This window comes from Mirounga angustirostris, unplaced genomic scaffold, assembly GCF_029215605.1.
Source record: "Mirounga angustirostris isolate CCGP_5_RB_7025 unplaced genomic scaffold, mMirAng1.0.hap1 SCAF_7, whole genome shotgun sequence".
NCBI lineage: Eukaryota > Metazoa > Chordata > Mammalia > Carnivora > Phocidae > Mirounga > Mirounga angustirostris.
Window position 1 is genome coordinate 112,636,549 of NW_026991715.1, and position 14,357 is coordinate 112,650,905.

The 14,357-nt window shown below is 55.3% G+C and overlaps 1 protein-coding gene across 1 annotated transcript in view; it reads left to right on the forward strand.

Annotated features, from left to right (window-relative positions):
* The window catches only part of CAMK2A (calcium/calmodulin dependent protein kinase II alpha), a 62,537-nt gene extending 50,119 nt beyond the window's left edge, over positions 1-12,418 (forward strand). The window contains exons 16-19 of the mRNA XM_045902830.3: positions 2,494-2,569; positions 5,094-5,188; positions 8,704-8,932; positions 9,232-12,418. Coding sequence (XP_045758786.1) covers positions 2,494-2,569; positions 5,094-5,188; positions 8,704-8,932; positions 9,232-9,235 — 404 coding nt within the window. The 3' untranslated portion in view covers positions 9,236-12,418. The remainder of the gene's footprint in view (positions 1-2,493; positions 2,570-5,093; positions 5,189-8,703; positions 8,933-9,231) is intronic.
* Positions 12,419-14,357: the final 1,939 nt, after the last annotated feature.

Consider the following 14,357-nt stretch of genomic DNA (forward strand, 5'->3'; position numbering starts at 1 on the left):
ACCCAGGGAGTCTGGCTCCAGAATCCAGGCCCCTGACCACTTTCCTAGTGTCTCTGGGATGGCAGTGAGAAGGAGCCCATGGGAGGTAGGGCATTAATTAAGCACAGGCTTATGGAATGTCAGGCTGGAAGGAATCTTAACGTCTGTGCAGAGAAAGCTAGGAGGCGGCACAGGTCCCATGGCCTGCCGGGAGCACGTGGATCCGCTCTGGATCATCACCCTGCTCATGCGTGGGAGTGGAATGAGGAGTCTCCTGGCAGGGATGGGTGTCTTCTTGCCCTTGGTCTCCATGAAGGAAGGCAGAGTTGGGCAGCAGGCCAGGCTTTTGGGCTCCAAGGGACAGAGACCCCCTGGCAACTTGGTAGATTCCAGCACACAGGGCGAAGACAACAGCCCCAGGCCCTGGTTCAGTCCACCCACCAATTCATTCATTCCTGCCTCCTCTGCCCCCGCCCCAGGCAAGGCCTCAGTCTCATGGCCCAAGACAGGCTCACCCCCAGCCCTGGTAAATCTTGGCAGAGCCAGGAGATAAAGAATTAGCCCCTCGCTGTGCTACTGACATTGAAGACAGTGACAATTACGTCTACGGAGCCCCCACCCGTGCCAAGAGCCATGCTGGGCACAGGGCCCCTGCCCTGAGGACAGTGTGACGGGTTTCGGGGCCGCAAACTCTGGTGGGGGCGGCCGGCCCCCCACAGCAGACCAGTCAACCTCTCTCACCTCCGGCTTGCCCATCTCTGACGTGGAAGTGATAGCCACATGAAGCCGTGCATGAGGCTTCCAGATGCTGCAGGCTGAGCCCGCGGTGTAACGCCTAGTGTGCTTGTTCATGCAGTGGGGAATGCCTGTGGGGCTGGGTCTGTTCCAGGTCCAGGCGTCCAGTGTGACAAGGGCAGCCATAGCCCAGCTTCCACGGAGCACGTCTCTGAGTTGGGAAAGAGACAAGTGTGCGGGCCTAACCCGTCAGGGAGCACGGGGTGGAGGGGGGTAGGGGGTGCTGTGGAAAACGCCCTGGGCTGGGAGCCAGACTCTGCACCAAGGTGTTCTATGTCCTTGGGCAAGTCAACCCCTTCCTGGGCCTCCATTTCCCCCACAGTTTGACAAGGAGGCTGAGTCCCTGGTCCCCACAGGTTCTTTCAGCCTGGATGTTGTAGGATTCTGTGTCCTCTGGGCCTGAGGTGAGCTCCCCGGCAGCAGATGGGGTAGGGTGGCACGGCAGTGGTGAGGAAGGGGGCAGGGACGGGGCCTCAGCCAGGCGTGCTCCCCTCCCTCCGTCCCAGACTGAGACATGGCAGCGTGCCCACGTACCTCACCGGAGGCTGCTCCGTAGGCCAGCCAGCTGACGGGGTTGCAAGTGAAGTTTGGACCTGTGGTGGGGAGAGCCTGCCCCAGGGAACCGCGCCAGGCTTCCGGTGGGACAGTCCTGCTGGGAGCCAGGACACCCGGCTCCAAGTCCCTGCGTCCCCGAGGCTCAGTCTCCGCGTGCGTCAGATCAGGGGGAGCTGGCCTTGCTGACCTCCCGGGGTGTGGCCACCTGGCTAGGGGGAGGCAGGGAGTGGCAGCGCTTAGAAGTGTGTACCTACTGTGTGCCAGGCGCTTGGTGAGCAGCGCCTCATCCCACCTCGTTACCTCATCACCGGGAGGGGGGCGCTGTTGTCTTGGTCGGACAGCCCAGGAGCCCTGTGGCCGCGTCACACAGCTTGTGAGGGCCTGCGCCGGGACTGACGTGAAGTCTGTCTGGTTCTCAAGTCTGGGTTTGGCACTGGAGGGACGAGAGGTGGTGCTGTTTCCATTTCACAGCTGGGAAAACTGGGGCTCAGAACAGCGCCCATCCAATGTGAAAGCGGATGCCTAAGCCTCTACCAGAAAGACCAGCGATTCGTCGTGTTGCGGGGTGGACAGCGGAGGCCAGGTCTCAGCAACCGGGATTCATGATGGCTAGAAAGTGCTGAACCCCTCAGTGCCTGATTCCTATCGGCCCCCAAATGGAGCAAAAAGCTCACCCAGACCTAAGGGATGAGTAAGCCCTAAGACCTTCCTTAAGGGCCCCAGTTTGGGCCCAGGGAGAGCCCCTGGTTCGTGGCTGCTAGTGACAACCACCGCTGTTGACCCAGTTTTGATTCAGGTGGCAAAGCAAGGGGACGGAGAAGCGTATTTTGGAGTCAGCTTGGCTTCCCGTCAGGCCTAACGTCAGAACGTCCACCATGCATGCTTCACCGAGTCAAAGGCTACAAACCAGGACAATGGCTCTGCCCTTTGCAGCTGAGGGAAATTTCCCACCTTTCTCCACCTTTCTGGGCCTCAGTTTCTGCTTCTGTGAAATGGGAGTGATGATACCGACCTCCCAGGGATAATGTGAGGCTAACGGAGACCGTCTCTACGAGGCCGTCAGATCCTAGCGCAGGGCCTGGCCTATGATAGGGACTCAGAAAATGGTAGTTGGTGCTTCATTACTATTACTATCATTTCTCTGTGTCTCCTCCTGCCTTACAGTGCGGAAACAGGAGATTATTAAAGTGACAGAGCAGCTGATTGAAGCCATAAGCAATGGAGATTTTGAGTCCTACACGTGAGTCGGCTGGGTCCATTCTGCATGTCCTGCCTGGATCGTTGTTCAGGGGGCGCTGATGGCTAACTTTGGGGGTCCTCGTCTCTGACCCTCAGTCACTCACTCTGCATGTGCCGTGAACCAGACTGAACTCATACTTCTGTTTTGCATTTAGACTTTATGCTTTAATGAAGCTTTCTGTTCACAGTACTCTGTATCTCGGTCCTCCTCCTATCCTCCTCCTCATCTCTTGTTCCCCAGGAGGAACTCCAACAAAACTCCTTTGCTTCCCCACCACAGCACGGGCCCCCTCAGGAGATGAGCGGGGAAGGAGGGGAGGGAGGCGGGTCTCTCTTCAGACCTGCTGCATGGGCCTGCTCCTCACCCTGGACCTCCTCAGGCCTCTGACCTCAGGTGGGCAGGAGTAGGCAGGAACCCATAGGGTGCGTCCTCCAGTGAGCAGGCGCGAGCAAAAGAACCTCAAAACAGAACCTTAAATCCTCTGGGGAATAAGGCCAAGTGTCCAAAAATAACATAAAATGAAACAGATGGTACGAGATGTCCCCTACCCACCTGGACCAGCCTGTCAAGGGGCGGCTGTGTGCAAAGGCTGGGCTGGAGCGCCCCCTAGTGGCCACCCCCCACACTGCCTGGTCTGGCCCAGAAGCAGGCCCACTCCAGGGAGAGGAGGATTCTGGGCTGAGGCCTCAACATCTCAGCTAGGGCTGACAAGACCCCACATATGCATTTTGGTGGACAAAAGCTGCCAGCTGAGGCAGAATGACCCGTGCCTGTTGGGTTCAGGTGAGGTGGGAATAACCTAACTTGGGATTTGGCTCTTGGGCAGCTGGTTCCCAGTTTCCACTGGGCCCAGGAGCTTAAGTTTGTCTCCCAAAGGCAGGCCAGGTGCGTTTTAATTGTGGGAGGGTTTCAGCAGCAGCAGGTGGCAAAGCCCCAGCAATCTACCGCTTCTGTCGGAGGAACCAGGACTCTAGAAGGTACAGGTGTGAGACTGAGGCCGCATGGATGCGTGTGTGCATGCACTTGTCCACACGTGCACGTTTGTGACTTTACCTGGGTAAAGCCTAAAAGCACAGAAACGTGCCGTTAAACGGGTCTTTCTGCCAGCCCTCAAGAGAGCTAAATCAGCCACGGGAAGAGCCTGAGGCCATCTCTGGAAAGATACAGCCAGAGAGGGAGGGAAAGAGAGGCGGTTTCTGTGGACCCCAACCCCCCTCCCCACAGTGCCATTTCTGGGGACCCACTCCCACCTCTGTGATGTCACTTTCCCTGGCATGTGCAGCCTACTCTAGGTTCTGACCCCATGCCATGACCTCGGGAGCCTGTGGTATCCCGAGTCTGGCCCTGTGTAACCCTCACTCACTGAGCCTCAGTATCCCTAGATGTATAATGGACTTGGAGCAGGTGGTCTCTGAGTCGCTTCAGAGTCAGGGACCCCAGAGACCTCCTGGAGAAGGGCTTCTCCAGTGGGGGTGCTCAGTCTCCCCGACACTCGGAGCTCAGGCCCCCAACCTTGAAGGCTTCTGGAACTGAAGGGTCCCAAGCATCTCATATGGTCTGAGCAGGGCCACCAGCCCCTCCCAATCCACTTGGAGAATTGAGGTCCTGAGTGGAGACGTGAGTTGTCTGGGGTCACACGGACAGGACCTCAGGGAAGAGCAGGGACAGAGTGCCCTGCAGTCACCACAGTGTCCAACTCAGACAACACAGGGCCCGATACCTGCCCTCCCGGTGGCTCCGGTTCCTCCCCGGCTTGGGATCTTTGCTTGTCCTGAGGTACTTGGCTGCATTGTCACTGTAATGGGGGTCTGTGTTGCGCCACAGATTCCAGAGGCCTGGGGGTGGGGAAGACAGTTTTTTCCTTCCTCAACCTGGTTGTCAGGGTTCCCCAGAAGGCTGAGACCTGGAAGGGAGCTCTGAGCTGAAAATACATGCCTTCCTCCCAAGCATGACTTCATGGAAGGCTATTTTCCTCACGTTACAGAAGAGGAAACTGAGGCTCACACTGAGGGCAAAAGGGGCACCTTTAAAGAAGCAAAACACACCCCCTCCAGGGACATACCTGCTCTGCGAGCAGAAGTCACTTTCATGTGAAGAAAAAAGTCCCCCCCCCCGCCAAGGCAAATTGGGAAAAGCCCCTCTGGGCCCCGCTGCCCTGGGCGGGGAGACGCGATGTGGAGAGGAGCCTACAGGCTGAGTTACCCCGGCCAGTGCCTGAGTGCTGCGCACGACGCTTCGCGGCCCCTCGTGGCGCTCTTGCTTGATTCTGGGGGTCTTATGACCAGCGAGTGGCAGGCCCTGGAGCTGAACCCAGGCTTCCCAGTTCTAAGTGGCACCCCCTGGTGGGTGCCTCATGGTACAGTTCGCAAGCAGGGTCCCAGCCACTGATCCCACTGATCCTGTGACATGAGCGCAATCACTCCAATGTCGCAGGCCCACCCTCCTCCAGTCCAGGCCCCTGGAGCAAGAGGGCAGCCCCAAGAGGCCACCCCAACCCCTCTTTCCTCTGACTTCCTCCCCCTAGGAAGATGTGTGACCCCGGGATGACGGCCTTCGAACCTGAGGCCCTGGGGAACCTGGTCGAGGGCCTGGACTTCCATCGATTCTATTTTGAAAACTGTGAGCAATCCCTTCTCTCTGGGGTGCCTGTTGTCTGCTCTCGTTCCATGTCCTGCCGGATGGCACAGCAGGGTGACGGGCAGGGCCCCCGGGGCAGCTCAGGAGCCAGCGAAGAGGAAGATCCTGTGTGGACAGGGGTTGGTACCATCTTGGTTCCCTCTCGTAACCCGGGCCCGTCTGACTGCCAGCCGTCCCTCCTGTGGCTGAGGATGGGGACCTGGGACAAGTGTGACAAGCCCTCCCAGCCCTCTCCTGCCCCTGCCCCTGGGAGTTTACAGATGAGGGAGCCTTCCTGCCTGGGCATGCACCCATGTTACAGCCATCTAGAGGCCTGGAGCCACCCCAGCTGCCCCACTGGTCACAAGCTGGCTGGTGGGCTGTTATGCCTGTGGGTGGGCAGTCCGGGGAAGAGGAGGGGACCCGAGCTCACACTGCTGTGCCCCTGCCTGTATGTCTAGGTCTCTGTCCGCCTGTCTGTCCTTCCTGGGTCTCTCCTCTGCAGGAGAGACCCTGGCAGCTTTGCAACCAGGGGCTGTCAGGGGGCTGAGGCTGGGCCTGACCTAGGGCGCTTTCTGCCTGTGTCCATGTCTCACCTTGGCCAGGGGTCAGACGGGGACGAACCAAAGCACGTGCAGGTTAGACTCATCTAGCTCAGGACCTAGAGGAAGGCCCGGAGAAGTGGCATACCCAGGGTACCCCAAAAGGAAGGCATATACCATTGAGGCTATGCAAGATAATTTCCGGTGCATGTGGGCACCACTTAAGACAGCACTGGATCGCACAGTGAGAAAGCTGGTCCCTTTCTAAATTCTCTTTCTTTTTCTTTTCTTAAGATTTTATTTATTTGCGAGAGAGACAATGAGAGACAGAGAGCATGAGAGGGAGGAGGGTCAGAGGGAGAAGCAGACTCCCCGCCGAGCAGGGAGCCTGATGTGGGACTCGATCCCGGGACTCCAGGATCATGACCTGAGCCAAAGGCAGTTGCTTAACCAACTGAGCCACCCAGGCGCCCACTAAATTCTCTTTCAATACGTCCGGCTTCATCAGGGGGAAAGGCTCAGCTGGGCGCTAAACACTTCTCTCACACTGCCTCATTTACCTCTCCAGCAAAGAAAGAACTGTCTCAGGCTCAGATCCCTTGCAGGCAAGAGCACGGAGCTAGGGTTACATAGCTTTATTTCATTTACACTGGATTTATGATTAAAGTTGTATTCTGTGATACCGGTTGTTCATTATTGATTGTACTAGAAAGTTTTCTTTTAAAATACATTTACATAAATTAATAAAGTGTATTGATTCAAGGAAATATTTTAATGAAGTAAGTACAAGTCGATAGCAAAAACAAAGGCGGTATTTAAGTGACTGAAATAGGATCTAGTCCGGCTATACCTCACCCAGAAGGGGAAACTGAGGCCCAGAGAGGGGAAGTGACTCATCCGAAGGAACCCAGAAAGTCAGTGGCAGAACCCAGTCCTGACTTGTTCCTCCCCATCCCTGCCCCGGGCTGCCCCCTCTCATCTGCGTGTTAGCAGCCCCCAGCCGGACACTCCTCTCCTGCCTGCACCCAATTAGACTGACCTTATAGACTAGAGTGGTCCAAGAACACCCCCAACAAGCTGTGAAGAAAGAAGTTGCCTTTTCCTTTGATTAATAAAACTCTGATGCTCCAAGCCTAGCAGTGGAGGTTAGATTTTCATGTGAAGAGAGGTGGCTGGACCCCAAGTTTTCTCCATCACCCTGGAGCTCCCTGGCTGATCACCATGGCCACCACTATCCAGGTCTGTCTTCTGGAGGTGCTGGTTTCCCAGAGTGAACTCCCCAATCCCCACCGAGCAGAGCGGAAACCAGGCTGAGCCGGCTGTAAAGGCCCAGAGATAATAAACACAAAGAGAAGGCTGAACTAGCTCTTGGCCTGAGTCCAGGCAGTGGGCACCCCTCACAACACCGGTCCCTTGTCATTGTCTTTCTGTGCTTTTGTTTTCTATCTTGCTGAAAAAAATGGAGAGTTCCTAGAACCAAAAAATTAATAATTAATAATAATAATAATCATAGTGGCTCATATTTTGCATAGAGAAAGCTGGCTTTCGGTACTTTTCTCAGTTCTGTCATGATTAGAAGAGTTATGCCTTTCTGCCTGACTCTGGAAAGCTCCATGACCTCACCCCATGACCACCAATTCCATCCTTACAATTCCAAGATCCTAGGATTGTACAATTTTAATATGACTCAGGTTTCCATAATTCCATATATCTGGAATAGGAGTGGCAAATCAGGGGTCCACAGGCCATATCTGGACTACATATATGCTTCACGTGGCCTGCATGAGGTTTTAAATTCGAATTAGAGACCAATAATAAAAATGAGGCCTTTTCACATAAAAATCCAGATTTCCACATTCTCCTGAAAAATCAGTTGTGGCAAATGTGGATTCCACTTAGAGCTGACACTTGAACAACACGGGTTGGAACTATGCAGGTCCACTTATACACACATTTTCCCCAATAAATACAGCCCCACCCTGTAAATATATTCTCTTCCTTGTGATTTTCTTTTTTTTCTTTTTTAAAGATTTTATTTGTTTATTTGACAAGAGACAGCGAGAGAGGGAATACAAGCAGGGGGGAGTGGGAGAGGGAGAAGCAGGCTTCCCATTGAGCAGGGAGCCTGATGCGGGGCTCGATCCCAGGACCCTGGGATCATGACCTGAGCCGAAGGCGGACGCTTAACGACTGAGCCACCCAGGCGCCCCATCCTTGTGATTTTCTTAATAACATTTTCTTTCCTCTAGCTTACTGTATTGTAAGAATATAGCACAATAATACAAATAACATACAAAATGTGGGTTATTTGACTGTTGACGTTATCGGTAAGGCTTCCAGTCAACAGAAGGCTATTAGCAGTTAAGTATTGGGGAAGTCAAGTTATATGTGGATTTCCAAGTGGGGGGTGGGGGTGGGGCTAACTCCCCCCACTCCCCCGCCTCGTTCAAGGGTCAGCTGCTCACAGAGCAGCCACCAAGGAAGCTGTGTACAGGGAGCCCTCTGCAGGTGGGACAGGGTGCGCTATTCACCACAGTCTCTGCCACTCCCTATCGCTCGCTCCCCGACCCAGAGGCAAAGGGTCTGTTGCCATTTAGCATCTTATACCCCACTCACCCCCCTCGTTTATGTACTTGCCTGGCCTCTGTAGGGAACCTGGGGTTGAGACTCTGGTCTAAGTTCATCTGATTCTATAATCATAGCCCTATACTTCTGTGTGTCTGAGATACCGTGATTCTAAAATCCCATTCCCCTGTGTTTAAAGAATTGGCATGTCTGAAATCTGGGATCTGCTCTAGCCATCTAGAAGTTCTGCCTTGACTCCTAGCTGAGCCCTGTCACAGAGACCCCTCCTGTGGAAATGAGACGGGGGGGATGTCTCTGCTGAGAGGGTCACTGGGGGATGGGGAAGTGAAGGAAGGGACACAGGAGGCCCCCAGTTGCATCTCTTCTGCCCCCTCCCATCCCCACCTCCAGTGTGGTCTCGGAACAGCAAGCCCGTGCACACCACCATCCTGAACCCCCATATCCATCTGATGGGCGACGAGTCGGCCTGCATCGCCTACATCCGCATCACACAGTACCTGGATGCGGGCGGCATCCCCCGCACGGCCCAGTCGGAGGAGACCCGCGTCTGGCACCGCCGGGACGGCAAATGGCAGATCGTCCACTTCCACAGATCTGGGGCGCCCTCCGTCCTGCCCCAGTAAGAGCCCCTCCTTCCTGCCATCTGTCATCTGGGACAGTCTAAAGGAAAGGGGTGGTGTCAGTCTGGAGGGGGACATGCTGGGGAACTTGGCTGCTGGAAGGCCACGGGGTGGGGGCTGGAGGACCACAGGGAGGAGACCAGACCTGCAGGTTCCCTGGGGGAGGGAAGCTGCGTGGGACCCACAGGAAGCAGCGTCAGCCCCACCTAAGGATGGGGGGTGCGGGGTGGTTGCCCAAGGGAAACAGGCCGCCCTCAGAAGTACCTGCATTACCTACCACACATACTATTTCTTACAGCTGAAGGACCAGGCCGGAAGCCCTGTACCGCAGAGATTTACTCTTCGTTCACGGAATGTGGCTGTTGGTTCTCCCACTTGGATTTTGCTGGAACTCCCCCAATCACGTCACCCCACTACCACCATCATCACCATCACCGTCACACCTGCGTCAAGAAAGTCTGTCTGCTCACAAAAGCTATCACGACTTCCGAGCAAGTGGCACGTCTCCCTGCCACCACCTGTCACGCTGGCTCTGTGTCCCCTGCCAGGGCGGGGCTTCCTCAGGCCTGGGTGCCCTGGGTGCCCCGGGTGCTGGCTCCGAGGACCCCCCCTCCTGGCTGTTGTCCGCCTGGTCTTGCCTTGGCTGTAGGCCAGAATGTCCAGCTGTGTGTCCCCCCAGGGGCTGAGGAAAAAGAGGGGCAGAATCAGGAAGAATGTGGCATCCGCCCCCCATCTCCCTGTCTCTCCCTTCCAGGGTCCCCCCAGCCCCGTGAGCTGGCCTCCCCTGTGGGAGAGGGTGACCGAGGAGCAGACACCAGGAGCCCCCACCTCACACTGCCTCCCTAGCTCTTCCCCCATCCTACCCTGTCCTCCTGTCCGTGCGGACCCTTCTCCCTCGGTGTGGAGCACAATCCTCTCAGGGTGCCCCCCACTCTTTCCTTCTGCCTTCGGCTGATGTTTACCTCCGACAGTAACGCCCATTCCACCCTTCCATCAGTCCGGGAGAATTCCAGCTTTGTCACATCGGAGGGAGAGAATCTGATTGCTTTTTGGGGGCAAAGAAGGCAACATTTAGGTATCACTTCTACTCGGACCGCATGCCTTTTTATAGCCAAACTTCTGTGTGTTTCGTAAATGGATTTTGCGTTCCTGGATATTTATGTAATAACTAAACCTCTCAAATTATAGCAAGGAGGGTCGGGTCGAGTTGGGAAGGGAGGTGGGAAGAGGGGTGAGGGGTAGTTTTTTTCTGTTCTAGGTCTTTTTTTTTTTTTTTTTCATGTCATCTCTGAGATGCACTCTGTCACCTGTGGTTATCTGGGGCCGAGGTGGACTCAGTCCTGGGGATGGGGGGGTGGGGTCCTCGCTGACATTTTGGTCCCAAGGTTCCTTTCAGGACTGTAGAAACACCCCAGATGTTAGTGCTAAGAAACAGCAAATCAGGGCAGAGAGAGTGGGGGAGGTTGTCAGGACAGAAATATCTTTTTTTTTTTTTTTTTTTGCTTGCCTCCCAAACTGAGGTTCCCAGGATTTCATCCCACCACATCCGTGTGTGCCCCCCCGGCCCCTCCCCCAGTCTTTGGGGGTTCATGAGCATGTGTCTTCATTGCCTCTCCCCTCCGCATCTGCTGGTCCAAGCAGAGCACTGGAATTTTTCCTCTTCACGCCTCGTCCTGCAGCCGTGGGTTCGAATCTTTTTTTCCCTTCTCTTTCCCTCTTCCCCGGGATTGACTCTGATGTGGAATGCCTTGGCACATCCACTAGGATCTACTGTCTGCACTGTTTTCTTTGCATGACTTTATATGCAGTAAGTATGTTTAAAAAAAAAAAGGAAGAAAAACACTCAGCAAAAACAATCTACATGTTTTGGACAAAAAAAAAAAAATAGAGGTTGTATTCTCAGTGTCCAACTCGGAATTATGTTGCCGCCTCTCTGTGCTTTTTGGCCTCTGTGTGGCCGTGTTTTGCCAGCATGAGATACTGTCCCCTCTGGAGGATTTTAGGGGAGGAAGAGCCATAGCCCCAGGGATTTGGAGGAGGCTCTGGTTCCCCCGAACCTCTGGGGAGTCCTGGGTGTTGGCTGGAGGACTGGTGGGGATGTTCGATCCAGGACTTTCTGAGTTTCCCCCCATCATGAGATGTCTGCTGGGCCCTTTTCTCTACAAGCTGCCCCTGGGGGCAGGTGAGGCAGGCTGGACTGGGGCTGCAGGCCAGGAAAGAGGCTGCCTGGGCTTCCTGCTCTCCAAATTGGTTGATCACTGGCCTCTATCCTTGGCAGACACCCTGCTGCCGAGGCCCAGGGGGCAGGCACTTGGCCTGCCCCAGGTTCAGAGGGCTTCCCAGTAAGGCCCAGTGATCCCAGCGTCCCAGCGGTAAGACCGCCTGCCTCCCTTGTGGAGCTGCCAGCTTCCACAGCAATCCCCAAGCCCAAGGTGAGGGTGTGGCCTTCACAGGGGATGCTGCAATTACCAAGACCAAGTCTTGTCCCTTTCTCAGCCTCAGTTTCCCCATCAGCAAAAGGGTTAAATATTCCTGCCCAGCCTCTGCTGCAGGGCTGATGGGGGATCCAATGGGACGGTGAAGTGAAGCCCAATATACCTGCGAGAACTGACAGGGTTAGTCACTGGCTAGACTCCTGCTTTGTTCTGGGCCTGGCCAGCCCCCCTCCACGCCCCCACCTGCCCCTCATTCCCTTCTTTGGTGCCTGTCGACTGCTCATTAGCAGTGGACTGCAGGAAAAGAGCCATGCTTTGGGGGTTAATAGGATTCCATTCCCAGTTCTGACCAGACTTGCTGTGTGACCTTTTCCTGCTCTGGCCCTGGGTTTTTCCACCAGGAGGAACTGAGCTGGAGGACGCCAATGTCCCGATTCCTATTTGCTGACATGTCTCATGCCTCCTATCCACTGTGTCCCATTCCGAGTGCCAGCGAAATGGAGGCAGGTCCCAACCCCGGGAGGAAACGGCCTCCACGAGGAAGGCCACTCCGGCGGGTGGGTAGTCAGCCAGTGTGGACCACGGGGCACCAGCATGATCCTGAGGCGGCACGCAGGGGAGGCGGGCAGACAAAGTGGCCCAGAGCCCACCCCCACCAGACAGTGAAACTCTGCTCCTCTAAAACATCCTGTAGATGCAAAAAAAAAATCCAGGCCTAAGACCAGACCTAGGCTCCAGCATGCAAACACCTCTATAGGAAAGTATTCTCCCAGGATTGTGCACACCATGGCGCTAATCCTGGCCTCCTGTCTCCCAAGGGGAGATCCTTGGGGTGGCGGGGGGGGGATGTGTTTGCCAGACTCCCCATGCTGGTTTCTTTGTTACTATTGGTTTGGGGATTTGTTTCAGTTTTTTCTTTCCTTTTCTTTTTCTTTTCTTTTCTTTTTTTCTTCCTTTCTTTCTTTTCTTTTCTTTTTTTTTTTTTAAATATGTGGCTGTGAACTTGAATGACCACTGCTCAAAACTTCTGCTATTGGGTGGGAGGGGGGGAGAAGGGGTGTCTGTTTTACTGGTGTTTTCAGTGCAATAAATAGCTACCAACTTCTGTGCACCTTGCTGTCTCCCGGTCTCGGTCTCGGTCAATCATCAGCACTGGGTGGGTTTTGTTTATTTGTTTGTTTCCTGTTCAAGAACTCACCATTTGCAAAATAAAAGTCAAGGTCTCCATTCTGATTGGGCCAACTTGGTCTCATGCTCAAGGCTAAACCAATTACAGTGGGATTATAGCCTTAGAACCCGGGAGGAGGCCAGCTTTCTCTCAGGCACATGAGGGGCCCTTATCTAGAGCGGGGCTGGGGGTGGGGGGATGGGGGGGAGCGGTAGGGGGCTGGACAGGGGTTGCCACAAACAGCCAGCCAGCAGCAAAGTCTCCCTCAGGGGCCTGGGATAAGGCTCTTCTCCTCTAGGCCTCGGTTTCCTTGTGAAATGAGAACTTGTTCCAGAAGAAGTCCCTCCACACCTATTCTCTTCCCCCAGCCCAACCTCACAGACAAGCTGCCAGGCCTCAGAACTCCTGGAGACTGGTTCGGAGAAAGGGGTAAGGGGAGAAATCCCTCAATACCCACACACTATCTGCAGACTGAGTGCCTGGGACGGGGTCCTTGGGGCCAGAGAGAGGGATGGTATGAGAGGCTCCAATGGCCAAGGGGAGGCCCCTGCCACAGGAGAGGCCAGTTTGGTTCTCTGCGTCCAGACTGCAGGCAGAGCCAACACGGTGATGCAGAGGCTTTGGCCCTCGGGCCACAACAGGGTGACCACCTGTCGTGGTTTGCTGACACAGGACAGTCCCAAGCAAACCAGGTGAGATGGTCACTCAGCCACGCAGCCACCTAAGTTACTTGGATTCCACAGCGCCAGGGGGGATGTGCCTTCTGGAGCCCGCAGTCCCCTCTAGACCATGCTTGGGGTGTCTGGGACTCCAGAATTCCTGCACCAGCCACTTCCAGAGTCCATCCTCACTGTTGGTGTGCAGAGGGGCCGCGAGGCGGGTGCCCCTTGCACACACACAAGGATCGTCACAGTGAGGGTAGAGGCCAAGGCTGCGAAGGGCCAGGCGGTGGGTTGCAAAGGGATCGGGGCCTTCCATTTGCACTCCTGCAGGGGAGTCTACTAGCGTTAGCGCCTGGACTTCTCCCAGCTCGGCCTTCCTGCCGCCTCGGGATCTCGGGCCTGGGCGGGAGGAAGGGCCTGAGGGTGGGCCTGAGGGCTCATGCTGCCATTGCAGATACCCACCAGCAGGTGGCAGCGCAGGAACAGGTTACAGGCGGCCCCTGGGGCCCTGAACCTCCAGCTCTCAGTGAACCTCAAGAGGTACCCTTTAACTCTCAGAAAGTACCAACTCCACCCAAAACACTACTGTTGTCTGACAGGAACATGACCCTTTAGAGTTCATAGAGTGCTTTCACAATACCTCTTGTTTCAGAACAGCCCGATCCTGAAGAGGAAGACAATGAGGCTCAGAGGCAAAGACGCTTCCTGCCAGACAGAACCGGGGGTCCCTCCAGGGCCTCCGGTGTCTCAGTCCATGTTTTCCTGTCTCTGAACAGCCAGCAAACTGTGACTGGGGTTCTTAGGAATCTCCTCTCTTTGACCCTCCATCCCTTCCAGCGACTGCCCGTAGTTCCTACCTCCCCACTGCCTATTTACTATGAAACCTATTGGCTCCTCTCCTTTTCTTGCTCAGTGCACAGCAATGCCCCCTCACCCTTCAGGACACAGCCCTAGTGTCTTCTCCTTGGGGAAGCCTCTCCCACACTCTCCCAGCACATGCTGGGTTAGGGCCCTCTGTGGGCTTACCCAATTCCTGTACCCACCTCACCATAGCGCTCTGGGCTGAAGGCACTTAAGCAGGAGTCTGCAAAACTCAGTGCTCCTTGAAGGCAGAACAGCATCTTGCCCCTGCTCCCCACGTGTGCAGGGGGTATCAGTG